Consider the following 18,610-nt stretch of genomic DNA (forward strand, 5'->3'; position numbering starts at 1 on the left):
TTTATTTGAGGTCGGTTTGTTTTTTTCTTTCATACACTTTTATCCGCCGTCACCTCACAAGCGACGTTCTTTCTAGCCCTATTGACTTTTGCTTCCTATATCCATCTTCTATCTTCCCTACATTATTAAATGATCCTTATTCATCCTCATTACATGCCTAAAATAAGTGAATATATATATACTAGCTTTTGCCCGCGACTTCTTTCGCGTGGAATAGTAACTTCCGGTAGATTTTTGGTTTGACCAATAGGTGGCGCTATATGTCCGGAATAAATTTTATTTTTATATTTTTTTGTAATAAAAACTATCCTATGTCCTTTCTCAAGTTTCAAACTATATCTGTACCAAATTTCACACAAATCGATTCAGTAGTTTAGGCGTGAAGAAAAGACAGACAGACAGACAGAAAGACAGACAGAAAGACAGACAGACAGAGTTACTTTCTCATTTATAATATTAGTTAGGATAGTTAGGATTTATAACAAGTAAAGTAAGTAAGTAAGTATGATGATGATGATGTCCTCCTAGCCGATTAGGTATATCGGCTACGCCGGGCGGCTGTTTTCATGTAAAGAGATTAGCCAACTGCCAGGATATAGTATAGTACACAAGCATTTGCAGTACCTAAGTACCTAGTTGGTAAGCCTGTGAATCGCCATTTCTGTGGCCCATAAAATTATAAAATGTAATTTGTGATTAAAGTCGTCTTAGCTTTTATTACTGGGAATGACTATGTAACATTGCGTTCATATTTTGTAAGTCTTGCTTATGCGACGTAACTTGGATTATGTAGGCCTAGGTAATTTATTGTGAATCTGTTTCGTTTCCTATGCACTAAGTATCTACTGGTGGGCATGATTAAACATTATAAATATGCAGGTACGTAAAGGCAATTATCTAATGGGACTTTGGTATAATTTCAAAGATTTTGACTGTCGTAAATCATGTAGCTCCAAGATGCCTTATTTTTTTGATGTCGTCGCACTATCGAGTCTTTTAAACATTTCAAGTCATTCACACACTATACTAAGTTCGTTATTTATAAGAATGCATTATTCCGCGGTTGAAACAATTACTCCAATTTTACGCCCAGATTATCAACAACTTTACCAATCGGTCGGATAGGTGGGTCAAACGCGTAGGTACCTATTTTCATAAAAAAAACTTTCTTGTGTGTCTTGTGCTTTGAATAAAAACATATTTTCATATCAACATACCCTTCTCCCAGCCTCGTTGTTATGTCTGTTCATGAGCTGTCTGCCCTGCTCCCGGCTGCCTCTCTTCACCTTGCGCTCCCGTTCCCTGATGTCCACGAATACTTCTGTAAACCTGGTACATACGAGAAGAAAATAATCTTAAATGTAGGTAAAACCGCGAAGTTTTTTAAATGGCTACATTATGCAGAAGGTAGATTTTCGATATTATTTTAATTAGGGCAATACCTGTATCTAGTTTATAATGTAGTTTGACAGTCAACAATGCTAACGCTAAATGCGGTGGAATGGAGCTCAGCACAGAATATAGGCCCGATAGATAAGGCTTTCAGAGTTTCAACCACGCTCCAACTTTTTCGAACTTTTCTTTCCCTTAAAGTTAAGTTCACAAACTTTTCATGACTCCTAGTACCGTGGAAACTTTTGAAAATGTGTAGAAGGGGATGGCGTAACAAATAGAAAGAGAAAGAAAGAGTGATTGTCAACCTTGGCTACGCCCGCCGCTACGAGTAAAATCGATCTCTTGATAAAGATTTTTAGAAAATAGACTGTATGATCAATACGCAGGGCTCAAATTTCGTTTCATGGCAATAAGTTTTTCGGAGGGTGAAATTTTCGCTCCTGGTATGTTATGTAGGAGGATTAGAAAAAATTTCGATGTTCATTGCGTGCTCCATTGAAAGATATTCGACAGAGGAAAATTCAGTAAAGCAGCAATGTATATGCAATCTCTCTTCAGGAATTTCATAGCATACCTAGTTATTTTTGGAATTTGATCGTAATACGAGTAAATATTTCAGAATATTACAAGTGAAACTAAATACGTAAAATATCTTTACCATGTAATAATTTTGCATGAAAAACACAAAATTCCAACGCATATTTGTTTAAGATTAGGTACGTAAGCGGGTAAACTTTTTTGGCGGGTGTCGGGATTAACTCTTGCCTATATCTTATGCTCTCCTGGTAGTAGTTATCGGGTTTAAGCGTCCGTAACCGGCTTAACCCGGTTTATCAGGGGGTTTATCCGGTAGATGCACGGAGGACGGATAAAGTCGATGACATTTGTACGAAATTGCAAATAAAAAACTTTGGAGTTATTATTAAAACTTTATAACATGTCTTTTTTTTAATATTTGCTTAATGCAAATGCTTCTCTTTGAATTAAAAACTATAAATTAGCTATAAAATCTTTTATTTGTCTACACTTCAAAAAACATAAGCAAAGAAAGATTCTGTACGTAATTTTAATACGTCTGACGAGTGTCTGACTAATCTTATTCTTCCAGCTTCATGGAACTTTTTTACAACAATAATTACCAAAGTTAAAAACTTCTTGGTATTTTCGTAGGTATTTTCGAAACCTTCATCTAAGTCTCTTGAGATTTTCCAGCATTCCAAGCATTCCACAAATTTTCCCAGACGTCCCTTGCTTTCTGTCGTCCTAGTCAGAAAAATACTCAAATGCGGGAAAATCTCCTTTATGAAGCCAAGATCCTTCTATCGTATACGTTCTTCCATTCCAAGCCAGCATACCTAACATTCTTTAGCTTCAGCCAAACATGGTGCCCTGGTATAGAAAATTCAAACAGACAAATCGGAAAAGCTTTTTTAAAGTATTCCTTTATAAAAAAGTTAAAAAGCACACAAGCACAAGCCTATTCAGCCCAAAAAGCTTAGCTGAACTTGTGTGCGTGGGAAAACTCCGCCCCTTTGTGTATTTATTAAGAGTTTTCCACACTAACACATAGACGGAATAGAACTGTCTATGAAGTCCTATGTTATGCGGTCCTAGTAGATGGACCTCGTATTTTTACGAAACCTACGGATTTTCATGGAAACGGTTTTGAAGGTTGTCTAAAATTGGTGACAGTCAGAATGGAACGCAATTTTTAATATTCCCCTTTTTATTTAGAGAAACAATTTTGTGTAAAAATAGGATAATTATTAGCTGTACTTGATGAAAATATTAAAAAAAAAAACTGTTATTTAATTTTAAATCATATTGTAATCACAGAAAAAAACTACAAGTTCATTTATAATGGCATAGTTAAAACATTATCACATTTTTCTTTCAGTACAGTACAGTACTGAGTACTGAAAAAATAACTTCGGAAGTTACTTTTCCCATTTAAGGGCTTATTACACTTGACTAAATTCAGTCGTCTAAATGATTCAGTCACTAAATTCAGTCAAATGTAATCGCATTTAGGAAGGTAGTTTTCATTAAATCATTTAGAAACCTAATTAGACAAACCTATTTAGACGACTGAATTTAGTCAAATGTAAAATGTAATAAGCCCTTTACTCGAAAAGATGTGCTCCTCGTATCTCCTTGGTTCCTGGTAAAACAGCCTCAAAGCGTGACGTTTCAGTGGTGAAAGACCGAGTGTATGACGTCAACGCTTAGAGACAGTTTCCATGAAGGAATCTCTGTCTTTTGATACCCTGGTAACTGTGCCTCAAAATATGCAGAAAATTCCATGTTTTTAGGAAAATGTCGTTTAAAAAACAATAAACAAAGCAACAAATGAAAGAGCATTTTTATTATTTACTCAATTTTCTTCTTTTCAGTTGTTTTTTTTTGGTTGTTCAGTCGGCTTGCAAGCGAACTAAGCAAACAGATGAGAGATCTTCTACGTTTTATTGTGCCCTGGTATTTGAAAATGGAAAGCCTAAAAAAATTGTAGCCGTTAGCCGGTAGAAAACAAAACAACAACGTTTGAAACGTTTTCAGCTCATTTTCAGTGATGGTTGCCAAGTGATATTGTTGAACTATTGAATAAAATAATAATGCAATTATTTGTTAAGAAAATCGTAATGAAATCGGAGAAATCTTAATTATACACTGCATTGATTTGTTATCATTATTACAATGCTAAAATCAAAATTAAATAATCACAGTCGAAGTCAAAATACTTAAGCATTTCCATGAAAAGACACTGACTACAAATTAAAAATACTATGAATATTTTTGAACAATCGAACAAATGTGACCGTTCATTTTATTGAAATGCGTACCCGATAACCCTTTCGTTTTCAGCGGCGGTTAACCCTTTCAGTACGTGAAAACCTCCTAGGATCGCACGCCTACGTAGGAGGTCGTCTACGTTGCTACGTAGGCGCTACGTGTTGCTACGTAGATTTTATAACCCGCTTCACAAGAGGAGCAATCAGGGAGGTTATTTCTCTTTAGTTCTTATTTCTTTAAATAAGAATTTATTACTGGGAATTATTTGCAAAATATGCCTGATTGAAAAGATTAATTGTTAAAATATCATCGTGTTTTATTTTTGCCTCTTTGAAATGTTTTGTTACACACAATGTGATTCACACAGACAGACTTATTTTGTTTTGCAAAATACTAAAATGAAGCCTTTCGTGAACCGTCTCATATCGTACCCACAGTTCCTGTAGCCGCAGTCTGAACGCGGCAACAGCTCCGAGCCGCGTTAACTCTTGTGTATTTATGCGAGCCTAGTACCCAACCTGTCTTTAGCCATGGTTTGACAGCCGTGAAGCCCGTCTGACAGCTGATTAACGAGATGTTTTCCTTCCTCAAATTATCTAAACAAGGTCGGTCATTTTCCTCTTTTTTTTCATAGTCCATATAAAATTATTATGCACCATACTTATTTGTTTCACTTCATTGGGACTGCGCGATTTCATTGTTTTGTTGAATTTTATGGATCGTAATTATATAATTGAAATTACCTTATTATTTATGCAATATTTAGTTTTTTCATTTGACTAATTAGATATTGTTTAGGAAAGAACTTAAAAAGAAGAATTTAAGCTACCGATATTCATTAACATGTACGTTTTTAAACACAGGTACTAAAAATCAATTACTAAATACCCACATGTTTTCATAATTATAAATCTACGAAATATCGACGGTATCCATGAAGGTAAGAAAATAATTACCACCTGAAAGAGCGCAGGTAAATTTTTCACCTGTCTTACCTTTCACCTTGATACCAGGGCATAAGAATATCGTAGGAGCACCTTTTCACGTGAATTTCAGGTGCACACACACCATTACAAATCAAGTTCACCTTTATAACTCACCCGAAAATAGGGGAGGCGAATTTAAATCCCGTAGTAGGAAGGGGATGTAGTTGGTTGTATCTCTTTCTATCACAATGGGGAAAAGAGGGAGATAAATGCTCACTCACACTCAGACGTCGTCTCTCTGTGTGATTTCAACGTTTGTACCTTTTCCTCTCACAGTCGGCAGGTGAAATTTTCCTGTGACGTCACTTGCCGTGAAACGGTACAACAGGTAAATGATACCTTCGCGCCAGTTTTGCTACCCTAGTATTCAGGTGTGTCATGAAACAGGTGAGCTCTACCTGAAAGTTTCAGGTGAGAATCCTGAAAAGGTGTCCCGTGAGGAGGAGCGCAGGTAAAACATGGCAACGGTATCCGGGAACGTCTTACTTCACCTGTGACTGTTTCTACGGCGCGGCGCGACGTTTGTAATGACGGAGACAATTTTTTTCCTACTGATGAAACAAGAATAATAAGAACCTTTTTTATAGTAAAAAAAATATATACATATTCCGTCTTTTTTGTCGCCACTCTGGCTGCATACTTTCCGCGGGGAAAATTTTCGATAAAGTGGGGGAAAAGTACTAGGCGTTCATGCCTCGACAAGAGATCTCTGTATGTTGCTGTAGGTCAGGGACTGGGGGACGAATCGGGAACCGTATTTAAATAAAATAATAATTTTCGAGCAGGATAGCATAAGCGTAGAGGGTTCTTCGTATAGAATTCTACAACTAGAGCTCATTTCAAGGTTCTAGTTGTAGTAGAATATAGTAGTACGTACTGGGATAACAGAACCTTTTGGAAGTTTAATACTGTTAGATTTATAGTTTACCTGTTGTTAACTCATTAGTTCTGTCAAGGTTATCGTAACATTGTTCAGTACAGAACGCAAAATCATAATATCTATAATAATTTCAGTTATTTACTTCACACTCGGAAGTTGCATCTCTCTAAGTATTTTAATCGAAATTAATTAATAAACTCGCTGTCAATTATTTGTATTAATTTTATGTTTAATTTTTGGATTTTCATCCCATTACGACGAAGCCAAAAAATATAAAAAAGGCAACCACCGAATAGCGTAGCGTAAGCACCGTAGCGATTGGGACTTAATTAATCCCCCCCACACATGACTGAAAAAACATTGTAATCACAAGCGGTTGAGTAACCCCTTCACCGCAAAAGTACTAGGACAGCATACTTACTTGTAGCCATACTCGAGATTGTCCCCGCATCCTCCCCACACCCAATCAGAGTGCAGGTTCCTAGGTCTTGCAGCCCGGCTGCAGCTACAACTAGACAGCCGACCATCTCGACAAGCCCTGGATACGGAGAGAGAGACGCCGGCCGAAGTAATCGCGTGCGTGAAGGCAGTTTCCCGTGACGCTGAGAACAAATTAATTTGAATTAAGAAAATGTGTACATTTTATGACGTGCTGGTATTAGGATCGTGTTAAGGCTGAATCTGGGAAACTGTGACGTCATAAAAATAATTTTTAAATATATTTTTTTGGTCCCGCCAAAGAAAGTTTCATCATGTGAAATCTTGGATATTTTCCATGTTGTCTAGCTAGTAGCTAATAAATTATATTCGCAATTACAGCTAAATAAATATGAACGTTACTTAAGTTTTTTTGGTGGTAAAAGATCCTTCCCCATGGACCTTCCTTCTTATGAATCTCTAAAAATCATAAACATTTCTTTAATTTCTACCCTGAACCGACTTCCTTGTAGACTATTTAGGCTGATGAAAAACAAAAGAATATGCCACAAAGTTAAACCAACTATCTAAACATTTGTCATCTCACTACACCCGATAACAAAAGTCCTGTCCAGCCTTCGACATCCCAATTCGGAGTCTAGAATTTTCTATTTAGAACACTAGGATGGTGGTACCTAAAAGTACCATTGTCACTATAAATCACTAACTTGTCCTAGTTGTCTTCTAGCCAAGATTTAGAGCTGTACAATGTGAATTTCAGCACTTGTTCACGGAATATCCGCGAATATAAATGTTCTTACTTTTCGGATCGTTTGAATCAGAAAAGAGTTTTAAATTGTATGTCGGAAAAGGTACTCTGGATTTTAAAGCAGTGTTTTATTTTTGCTTTTAGTGATGGCTTAATCTTTTTCTTTGTAATAAAGATTAAAATGAAGTGAATTTGATGACTGGTGTAGGGCTTTTGCAACATGTCATTGAAATCTTGACTTCATTCAAATCAATTCCCAAATGTATTACTAAAGCAAAACAAGTACATATTTATAGGTACATTAAAACTTATATCACCGGACAATATAACCTAGAAATAACTATATATACTTGGAAAATAAATATTGGTCTCTGAAAATTATCTTTACGATATTTTTACTACATCCTACGTCCATTCTTTTCTTCTGTATTAAAGAGAATTTATATCTGTATTTATCTTGATACATAAACATGTCTGTCGTTGTGTCCTTGGCATTATATTATCTGTGGAAACGAAATATTTCCGATATAAATGTGTATTGGAAATGTTTCTTTGTCGGAGAAAATGTATGTGCCTATTTTAGGAGCAAAATCCGAGAAAGTATTTTCTTTATTTCTGTCAATGACCTTTGAATCAAGAAGGTTAGAATAAAAGTATGTAAACTTTTTTTGTGAATCCACTCAAGAATCGTCTTTTGTTTCACATATTTGAGATATTTCTGCGCCTGTTACGACTACCTACTAGCAGTGTGCGGGATATTTAAAACCTGTGAAAATTCCGGATAAAATTCAAAAATGTCTACTCACCAATCAAAGTTAACGGTCCAAAGACAGTGGCATCCCCAGTCACAGTGCAATTCCACCTTCTTCCTTGAAACTGATACTGGCATTCATTGATACCCTGCTTCACGCCCAAACTGACGATAGGCATATGGTCTTTATGGCGTCTACAGACCCTTCGCTGGCCAGGAGTCAGACCATGGAGTTTGGCACACACTCGGGACTTTTCCGTGAATAAGTCTGGCTGGTTTGACCATTTCTCGAATTCTAGGAGGCCCATGTTGCTGTAACAAAGAGGTTTGAGGTTTTAATGGTGTTTCGCCGTAGTTTAATTTTTATTTTGAAGTGAGTTTGCAAACGAAAATATACATGACGCTGTCTTATGTATATGATGTTGAAATGTTAGTCAGCAGCTTAAATATTTTTCAAATTATTGTTTATTTTGAAAGAATTGTCTTTAAAATAAAAATACATCGGTAGGGTTTGTTGGAGCCGATCATAAAATAACTGAGGTATTTGGGTTTTCACCGTACGTGTCCAAAACCTAGTTTTATAATCTAATAGTAGTAGGTACCTTATCTCCTTACCATCTTATCGATTAATAAGACTAATCTGATATTTATGTGATATTTTCACATCCCGGTAGGTAAGTAGGTACATTATTTACATATCTACTAAGCATTTATATTTTTACGAGAGCTGGCAGAGTAAAAATACCTATATCAACGTATATTGTTAATTAAAAGAAAAAAATATATAATCTCGTAGTAAGAATCTCCAAAACAGATATTTTTAAGTAGGGTAATTCTTGTGAAATGTCAGTGGGTCAAAATATAATTTCAGAATTTCTAAGCTATTGTCCCCAACTAGCTACCGACGTCTTATTAATGTGGTTACTAATCACCCGTATTGAATCTCCATTTAAAAATTATAAAGCAATCAAATCCATTACACATAGAAATTGCAGCCGTATTACCTAATGCGTGTAGTAAACGCAAAAGTAGTTCAGTTTATCTGGCGTTCACGATAAGACGACTGAGCTAATTTCAAATGTTTAAACCGTCTAATATTGAGAAAGATTTCAAACTGGGAAAAGAACTAGTATATAATTATCATCCTCCGAGCCCTTTTCACAACTATGTTGGGGTTGGCTTCCAGTCTAACCAGATGTAGCTGAGTACCAGTGCTTTACAAAAAAAAACTGAAAAGAACTAGTATATATGAATAGTTATTGTAACAGCAAGCACTTTTATCTGAACGGGAACTTGGGGAGTAACTCAGCCTACATTATGTCGTCCCCCGGGGCTCAACTCTTCTAGTCTATCTATATCTATATTTATTGATTTTATATCTATCTATATTTGTTGTTATAATACCTACTTACAACATGCTTTATACACACATGTGTGTAACACGATTTTCCATCACAATGAGAGGAAAACACGACAACGTGAATTCTTATCAGTAAACACACTAAACGTCACATATTTTGTTATATATATGCGTCATTATCTTATATTATCTATATTAAATTATAAAGCGGAAGTTTGTTTGTTTGCTTGAACGGGCTAATATCAGAAACTAAGTACTGGTCCGATTTGAAAATCATTTCAGTTTTAGATGATGATGATGTCCTCTTAGCCGATTAACGGCTACGGCTTTTCTCATGTAACGAGATTAGTCAACAAGGCAGGAAATGTTATACTTAGTGCAGGTGCATTTGCGCAGACACAGGTGCACTCACTATTCCTTCACTCTCACAGCCCGATGGGACGGCAATTCAACACAACCGGAGAGAGATCAGGCGAAGGACTGATATTTACGTGATCTCCGATCCACGATGCAGTCCATTTATCGAGAAAAGCTATAGGCTACTTTTTATCGGGTTCATTGAGAAGTTCCCAGTGGACGCGGGTGAAACCGCTGGCAGAAGCTAGTCTTCATAATAAATAAATTTGTTTATTTCCAAAAAGTTGAAACTCAAACTCAAACTCAAACTCAATTTTTTTTATTTCAAATAGGCCTATGAAAGCTCTTTCGAAACGTCAAAGTTAGGTGCACGGTTCCAAAGAGTTGGTCTCATGGAGAAGAACCGGCAAGAAACTCCATGGACACTCTTTTTAAAAGAAAATAAAAATAATTACAAACATACAGTTTTCTATCTAGTCCTGAGAATGTTATACAATCCAAATTGAGCTAAAAATGTATTAATAAATTATACAAAATAATTTTAGTGCAATCGTTTGTTTGTTGGTGACAAGAATAGTAGGTCTCCTGGCTCCCAAACTAGTCTTGTTTGTAACTTCAGTTATTATAATATGTGATTCATCAAAGTATGAAATACAGCGAGATTAATAGTCATATGAGTACTTTCGCAATTATTTCTTGGTATCTTTAACAATTAATGTAAATAATGATGCCTATTTGTGTTGTCTTGATCTAGTGGTCGTAAACGTGATTCCGTTAACGGGGTCTTATATTTTGATTTTTGGATTGGTATTTTTGTTATTACATTGAGCATTAAGTTAGCGTGCCAATCAATTTTAAAAATAAACTCATGAACACAATATGAGGAGAAAGAAAATAAATAGAACATCCAAAAATTTAAGTCAGACCAATGGGCTGCTGGATTGTTTGCGCGAGGTACAGCGGGCCTGGTACATAAAGGGCTCAAGAAGGCAAATGATGGGTTTCAGTCATTAAGAGTCTGAAACTCCCTCACGCCGCACCCACAGCGGGAGGGGGCATTTGATGATTATCTACACAAAATAACTTATATTTATGGAAAAGTATGACGAATGTTATCATACAAACAGGCCTTCCTTTCATCAGAGAAAAGTATGCAAGACATAATCTTCAGGGTTTCCATACAAATAAAGAGTAATACCACTTGACAGTTGATGTCAAGATAAGCGCCATGTTAGTGTTTTAATTACAAAATGTGCCCTATATAAATAACTGTATATATACTTTGCTTACTTATGTAGTGAGAGCAAATAAACCAGTCATCTTGATAGTAAATGAAATGCCACATTAATTTGAGATAACATCTAGTAATTTGTTCAAATATTATTGGGACTTTTAACGCGTCACCAATGTGACGGTTTTTTTTCTCAAATCTTCTTCTCCTCGCCCCGTTAGTCTTCACTTGCATAGCCTCTTCCTAACTCTGTTGGGGTCGGCTTCCAGTCTAACCGGTTGCAGCTGAGTTCCAGTGTTTTACAAGGAGCGACTGCCTATCTGACCTCTTCGACCCAGTTACCCGCCGTAACGACTGCCAAAGATATTTAATGACAGACGGGATTTAGTTTAACGTGTCCTCCGAAACACAGAAAAATAATTTTAGATAAATAATATAATAATGGCGTGCAGGTCTATCGCACTGCAATCGGACAATACTGGAAAGAGATTAGGCGCAGGACCGACATTTAAGTATATGCTCTCCGATGGACGGGTGTATCAGTCATCACTAACTTCTAGATTGCGAACATTGCGATTTTTATGTGACTCAGAAATGAAAACCCACAGCGGGAGGGGTCATTTGATGATTTTTACCTTCGGAAAAAAGACTCACTGGACCACCGAAGATGAAGACTATACAAGTTATTCCATTGGTATTTGCTTACTAAAGTAGGCTTATTGTACTATCATGTTTTAATTAATATTATGGCAAGCTTACGGATAATGTTATGACGTTAAAGAAACCAGATTCCTTTATTGTTATTACCTTTATAGTTAAGCGAATTTGATACTTTATTCAAAGGTCTATTTTGTGTTGGAGGAAAATACCGAAGATTTTTTATTCTATTGTTTCAATGTAGAATCGTTTTTAGAAAATGAGTGTAATACAACAAACAAATGAGTAATAGTGTTTGCATTTTTGAGCCAAAATGCTTTTGTATAAAATAGTACCTAGATTTTAATATGATGCCTCAGAGAAGTTTAGTTAGGTACTTTGCTTAATTTTGTTTGTGGGAAATAATCGAATAACCCCTCCCGCTGTCGGTGCAGTGTGAGGGAGTGTCAGACTCCTAGTGACTTAAACCCGTCATGTTCCTTCTTAAGCCTTTTATGCACCAGGGCCGAGGTAACTCTTCCGAACTATCCCGCAGCTCCGGCAGGCTTCGGTCCTGGTGGGCTCCACTGGCGTACTTTGCTGATATCAGGCAACAAATTTACTAACTTTTTATGTGTACCTATTCAAGTTAAACCTCTTCCTAATTAAGTACTATAAAAATAATGAGTAGCAATAAAATAAAGAAAAATACATTTTATTACTAATGTGCACTTTAATAATAATAATTTACATGATTATAGTAATAGTTAACAATAATAGTTAATACTGATCAGTAATTAATTTAATAAAATTAAAATATTACATTCTCTGCCTCATTTCCCGCGTAAAAATCGACTAGTAAAAACACTTTTGTGAGCTAGAATTTATCTTTTTTTACAGCTGCAAAATATTCTAATATATAAATAAATATAACACCAAAATATGCATTAACAGTTAAAATCACGCTTTTTTTAAAATAAATCACTACATTTTTACAAACAAGACGAACACTTAATCTTTAAAAAAAGAATATAAGAAGTGAACCTCTATAAACTGGACCTCTTTAAAAAAATAAAACAATGACGTCACACTTCGTTCCAGATTCAAAAATTTAAACGTATCTTCCATAGATGGTGACCGTGAAGTTTAGACCACTCCCTCTCTGGCTCTTCAACTTGATTTTCACGAACCTTTGGCCCACACCTCCGGCAGAAATGCTTGGGTAGCCACCAGTCCCGTCTCGGTCATTATCCTTGATGTAAATAGCTTTGATATACGCGTAGTTCTTCTGCCCCTGTTCAGGGTACTCAAGGATGCTCTGTCTGACAATGAAAGGGAAGCCATATCTGACTTCGTCGGCTTTGTAAACAATGACGTCACCGTATTGGGCCTGGCCGATGACCAGGTCGTGGCTTTGGGAGCAAGCTGCCCCGATGAGGCAGAGGAGTATGGCGATACTTGAAGTTCTCATTATGTTCGTTCGTTTAGCACTGAAGTGATAATTAGTTTGAGTTCTTTTATATAGATCTGGATGGTGTTATGTGAGATGGAAACATTCATAGGTAAAGATTTATGTTCGGGATTTTTCTTCAGTTAATCAAAGAATTTACTGTCTAATGATTTGTGGGTAATTCAGAATGCTTGTTTGTCTTATTGTTTGAACCGGTTATAGTTTTAGAATTCTTTGTATCTCTTGGACACCAATGAATGAGTTAATGTGAAATAAATGTTGAGTTCAAATGACCAATCCCCGTATTGAGCAATCATTCTCTGTGTGAAAGGAAGTCTGTGCCCAGCAGTGGGACTATAAAAAGCCTGACGATGATGGAAAGTAGAAAAGTAGAAATATGAGGTTAAAGTCTACTACGCCGTTTTTAAGTGAGACGTAAATTCTGTATTTCCTATTATTATAAATTCTTGGTTCTCTTTCACATAATACGGTCTTTTTAAAACAAACTGAAGAGCCTGTATCGATCACAGTAGACAAGTCTTGTGACGCTGGTTTGCTCAATGTCACGATACAAACACATGTGTTTATTGTTACAACAACACTTTCCGCTCTTCCGAGAAAATCTATTATTAATAGGCTCTTTCATCTAATGTTGCAAATAAATCTGTATAGATAGGTACTTACTTTTTTATGGGGAATCATCAAATGAGTCAATCCCGCTGTGGGTTAGCAGCGTGTCAGACTCTTACTGAATAAAACCCATCATGTTCCTTCTGAAGCCCTTTGTGTACCAGGGCCGCGGTAACTCTTTCGAACGATTCCGCAGCCCTGTATAGGACGTACTTACTTTTTTTTATGGGAAATCATCAAATGACCCCTCCCGGTGTGGGTTAGCAGCATGACGGAGTGTCAAACTCTTACTGACTAAACCCATCATGTTTCTTCTGAATCCCTTTATGTACCAGGGCCGCGGTAACTCTTTCGAACATTCCCGCAGCCCCGGCAGGCTTTGGCCCTGGTGGGTCAAACTGGACCTATTCATATTTCAGTGTTAGATAGAGGAAGTATAGAGGAATGCAATACAAGTTATGCAAGTAGTAGTTCCCACGGGTGCGGGTGAAATCACTCCGGAATTTTAAATAGGTATTTCCATTCATTGAAAACATTGCATTATACTTTCGCAAAAACATAATAATGTTATGATTGACGCGAAAAACTATGAATGGTGTTATTCTAGAAAATTTTGAATTAAATTCCTTTAACTTTAGTCAGTAATTTAGACTAAAAGCTAAAGGTTTTCTGTGTTTACTGGAATGCGCTTATCTCAGGAACCACTGGACTGATTTGCAAAACTTAATTCGGTGTTATAAGGACCGTCGTCACGGGTAGTCAGAAGCCAGTAGGTAGTAGTAGGTAAGTCTGACACCAGTCTAACCAAGGGGTATCGGGTTGCCCGGGTAACTGGGTTGAGGAGGTCAGATAGGCAGTCGTTCCTTATAAAACCCTGGTATTCAGCTGAATCCGGTTAGACTGGAAGCCGACCCCAACATAGGTGGGAAAAGGCTCGGAGGATGATGATGAAGGATTACAGTTATATTTGGTGTTATTGTTGCTGGGGAGTTTGTTCCACCAAAAAACACATAGGAATGTTGAAAATCGGGCGCTTTGGGGACTCTCTTTTGTAAATTTGACCTTGAAAACGTGCTGAATAAATGACTTTTTATCTTTTAAAAAAAGCCTCACAAGTAAATCTACTTTCCCGCATTTTGGTTTCCAAAACATAAATTGTGTAAGGTCGTTGTGTTTAACTATTATAGAGGTCATTAATGTGTACGTGTAAGATTACTAAGAGGTAAACTTGAGATGTCTTTGAACGTGAGAAGGTAACGATAATTTCCTTCTTCTGGTAAATTAAGTGATAGGGTTTTTCCTTTTGAATCTAAAGTTACGTTAGATAGCAGAGAATAGTACCTACCTAGAATTGTGGAATATTTTTTTTTTTTTTTTTTTGTTGTCGCTGGGCTAAAAATGCTATTACGCATCCCCTTCCCGTCGGGGGACGGGAGAGGGGTATGTGGGACTCCCCGGTAAAAACGTTCCCGGTATACCCACTAAAAAGGCCCAGCGGCACTCCGACCTCGCCTGAGTGGAGGGGGTCTGGGAATCTATGGCATCCAGTCCCCCACCGGCGATTGCCCGCCTTACGGCAGGCCCCTCATTCCTCCCCCTAGGGTGTAATAGTTTGAAGAGGCACTTTTATGATTTAAACCTGTGTCCAAAAGGATCTGCTTCCCGTACCTTGACAACGGGTAGGTAAACTTAGATAAATAAGCAATACCTCAGACATGTTTCATTGAATTGATCATATTCGAATTTGCCTTTGACCCTCATACATAAACAGGTAACGTTGTTTTCTTTTAGTAAAAGATTTCAACATTCGTCTAGGGGTCCATAGATTACCCCCGACATTGTCACAAAATTTACCAGGTGGGCATGTTATAGGATCAACCTACCCTAGACCCTAGACGTTGTCACGGCCAACTCATAAAATCAATGATGCTCTTATGTAATTGAATAAGAGGAAAAACTACAACAAACAGGGACTTTACTTTCAATGAATAATTCAGGGAAAATGATACATTAAACAAACTCATTTTAAGAAGGTCTACATACATACATACATACAGCCAAGATTGCTCACAAATCTGACGTAACTTCTAAAAGGAGGTGATACATAATACTTACCTATTTCCTTAAAACAATGGAGTGCGATGCTTATTTGTTTTTATGTTGATTGGCGTGAAACTGCAGCTAATAAAGTTAACTAATTGAGTAATTGAAGTGAGGTTAACAAATAGGTAAATACTGCAAATGAGTAATTGTGTAAGATGGATTATCTTTAATCATATAATTTATTATTGTTTAGTAACATACGCATAGGTATATAAATCACACTAATATCTATTCTGTTACAGCCTTTTATCGTCCCACTGCTGGGCTCAGACCTCCTCTCACACGGAGAAGGATTGAGCATTAATCACCGCGCTTGCTCAATGTGGGTTGGTGATTTCATAGTCCAGGTTTCTTCAAGATGTTTTCCTTCAGCTTTTTATCAGCCATTGGTATCGAAGATATACTTAGAAAGTACATACAAACTTAGAAAAGTTGCATTGGTACTCTCCTAACTTGAAATCGAACCTACATGCTCATGCTTGAGAGGTTGATTCTTTACCCACTAGGCCACCACGACTTATACACACTAATATCACAGAGATGAAAGTTTTTGATGTGTTTCTGTTTCTATTTGTTTCTTCTTTCAGTGCAAATGGCTTTCAGATGCGTGTCAAACTGTAAAATTATTAGCAAACAATGATTATTGAACATTAGAATTTCGCCATATGTGCATATTTTGCGTATTAAGACTATGAGAGTGATGCTTTTTAATATCCTTTAATTAATCATGATTAGAAAAAGTAAATATTTTCATATTTTCAGTTTTTACATGTTTGGAGTTTAGAGCGATTACTTTGTTAAGAAGGATAACGTAGATAGATTGCTAGAGCTAAAACAAAAGGCGTCTGACAGTAAATTGTTTTTTAATGTAGTAAATTAGCTAACGATGAAATATAAATACACCTTTTAAAAAACACAACCAATTTATTCAATAAATAATCACAAATTCATATCGTTCACTTAATACTTCCTCGCGTATTGCGTGTCAGCTCCAAAATATTGTGAACCTTTGTAATACCCTTGATTAGGGTTGTCCGAAAACACTTCGATTTCGAACTTATATCCGCGAAGAATTGCCGGGCTTCTCAATGTGATCGTCACACTCTTCATTCCAAGGCCACCACTCACGATAGAAGCCTTCCCATCCTTGTTCTCTCTTAAATCTGTTATGTAAATCGCATCAATAACTTCATTGTGTGGTGCGTTAATAATAATATCGTCTGTTCTCGTCCACAGTGCTGGATTTGCTTCTTTGATCTCGCTGTAAATCTTCTTTGATCGGTAACTTGTGTGACCGATTCGGATATCGTTCGATTCCGCCAGACTTAGGTACAGCACTAGCACGGTCAATAATTTGAAATACATTTTCGACTGTTTTGCTTCAACTGTAGTTTACAAATGAAGTGTTTGGAGTTTACAACGTTTATATAGAAGGTGTAAATGGGTATATTCAGTGAGATCATGAGTCTACTATTGGTCAATTGGCAGTTAGGTGTCAATGAGTCAATAGATGAACGAATATGGATGTTCATGTGGATTTATATCAAGGTACTAGGAAATATGATTACAAGTACACGCATAAAGGTTTGTTCATAAGAGTGGACGTTTGAAGAAGTTTGGAGAAACCATGGAGAAGGCATGCAGGTCACCTCTAAAAGCGGCTAAGATGGTTCGGTGCACGTATGCGTAAGTAATGTTAGGGTCTTTATCTTTATAGACAGCCAAAGGATTTATCACTTACTAACTGTTTTGGGCACTACAGAACGATAAAATGTAGCCTATATTTTTCGAGGATAGTTTAGATTCCCAACAGTGAAAGGATTTTTCAAATCAGTCCAGTAGTTTCGGTGCCTTTAGGGTACAAACCAAAAAACTCTCTATAACATTAGTATAGATAGATCCTACTAGAGTTGGTACAAAGATCATACTTAACTATGTTTATTTGAGTAAGAAAACCAATGATGACCGAACCGAATGATCGTGAAAAGTCCGAGCCATGTGAACATCTCTTTAGAACACCTACGTTAAAAACATTTATACGCTAATAAACAATTTTATGTATTTACATAATCATCCATTGTTATATTTGTTGTGCAGTAGTCACATCTTCCATTCAAAGAATTGGTACTTATCATTTAAGTTACGGAGAACGATCATACAAGATTAATTATCAAGTTTATATTACGCTTGTCACTTAGATTTATCGATCAACTTTGACTCAAGGGTTTTTCTAAATTTTCCTATTTATTGTGTTTTTAGGGTTCCGTACCCAAAGGGTAAAACGAGACCCTATTGTTTTCGCTCCTCTGTCCGTCCATCCGTTCATCTGTCACCAGGCTGTATCTAATGAATCGTGATAGTTAGAGAGCTGAAATTTTCACAGATGATGTATTTTATTGTTGCCGCTATAACAACAAATACTGAAAAGTAGAATTAAATAAATAATTTGGGGGTCTCGCATACAACAAACGTGTTTTTTTTGTCCGTTTTATAAATCGGTACGGAACCCTTCGTGTATTGATCAGTAGTAACTTCTAGTTAGCTATTGCACGTCAGATTCCGTCAGGCGTTTTCGAAATAACTCTGTCTAGTAGTGGCTGGTTAGGTGACTTTCTAGCTGCTCTATAAGAAGAAGAAAGCCACGATGGGTAGCAGGGGAAGATGCTTTATTGTCTGTGGTGTGGCACCGGCACTGGATGTCCTCTCCTCGCATCTGACGACCTCCGCAGAGTCTGAAGTGACTCCTTGCGGAATGCCAAATCGAATAAACCAAACAAACAAATTACAAAGTAAGTTTGGAATCACTGGACTTTACTTATACTGCGTGATGAATAATTTGGTCTTTTATTAGCGTA

At 36.6% G+C, this 18,610-nt stretch overlaps 2 protein-coding genes across 2 annotated transcripts in view; both read right to left on the minus strand.

Moving 5' to 3' along the window:
- Positions 1–18,610, minus strand: part of LOC124642327 (protein Wnt-5b-like) — a 41,492-nt gene that overhangs the window by 8,100 nt on the left and 14,782 nt on the right. Inside the window, exons 2-4 of the mRNA XM_047180712.1 lie at positions 8,044–8,300; positions 6,473–6,653; positions 1,218–1,329 (exon numbers count right to left, since the gene is read on the minus strand). Of these exons, the coding sequence (XP_047036668.1) occupies positions 1,218–1,329; positions 6,473–6,653; positions 8,044–8,300 (550 nt within the window). The remainder of the gene's footprint in view (positions 1–1,217; positions 1,330–6,472; positions 6,654–8,043; positions 8,301–18,610) is intronic.
- Positions 12,286–13,061, minus strand: LOC124642326 (probable salivary secreted peptide). The gene has a single exon (XM_047180711.1). The coding sequence runs from the start codon at positions 13,041–13,043 to the stop codon at positions 12,684–12,686; it is 360 nt and encodes a 119-aa protein (XP_047036667.1). The 5' UTR covers positions 13,044–13,061; the 3' UTR covers positions 12,286–12,683.

This window comes from Helicoverpa zea, chromosome 24, assembly GCF_022581195.2.
Source record: "Helicoverpa zea isolate HzStark_Cry1AcR chromosome 24, ilHelZeax1.1, whole genome shotgun sequence".
Taxonomy (NCBI): domain Eukaryota; kingdom Metazoa; phylum Arthropoda; class Insecta; order Lepidoptera; family Noctuidae; genus Helicoverpa; species Helicoverpa zea.

Bases quoted from the DNA above. Each gene is read 5' to 3' on its own strand.
- LOC124642326 (XM_047180711.1), bottom strand. From the start codon at position 13,043: ATGAGAACTTCAAGTATCGCCATACTCCTCTGCCTCATCGGGGCAGCT.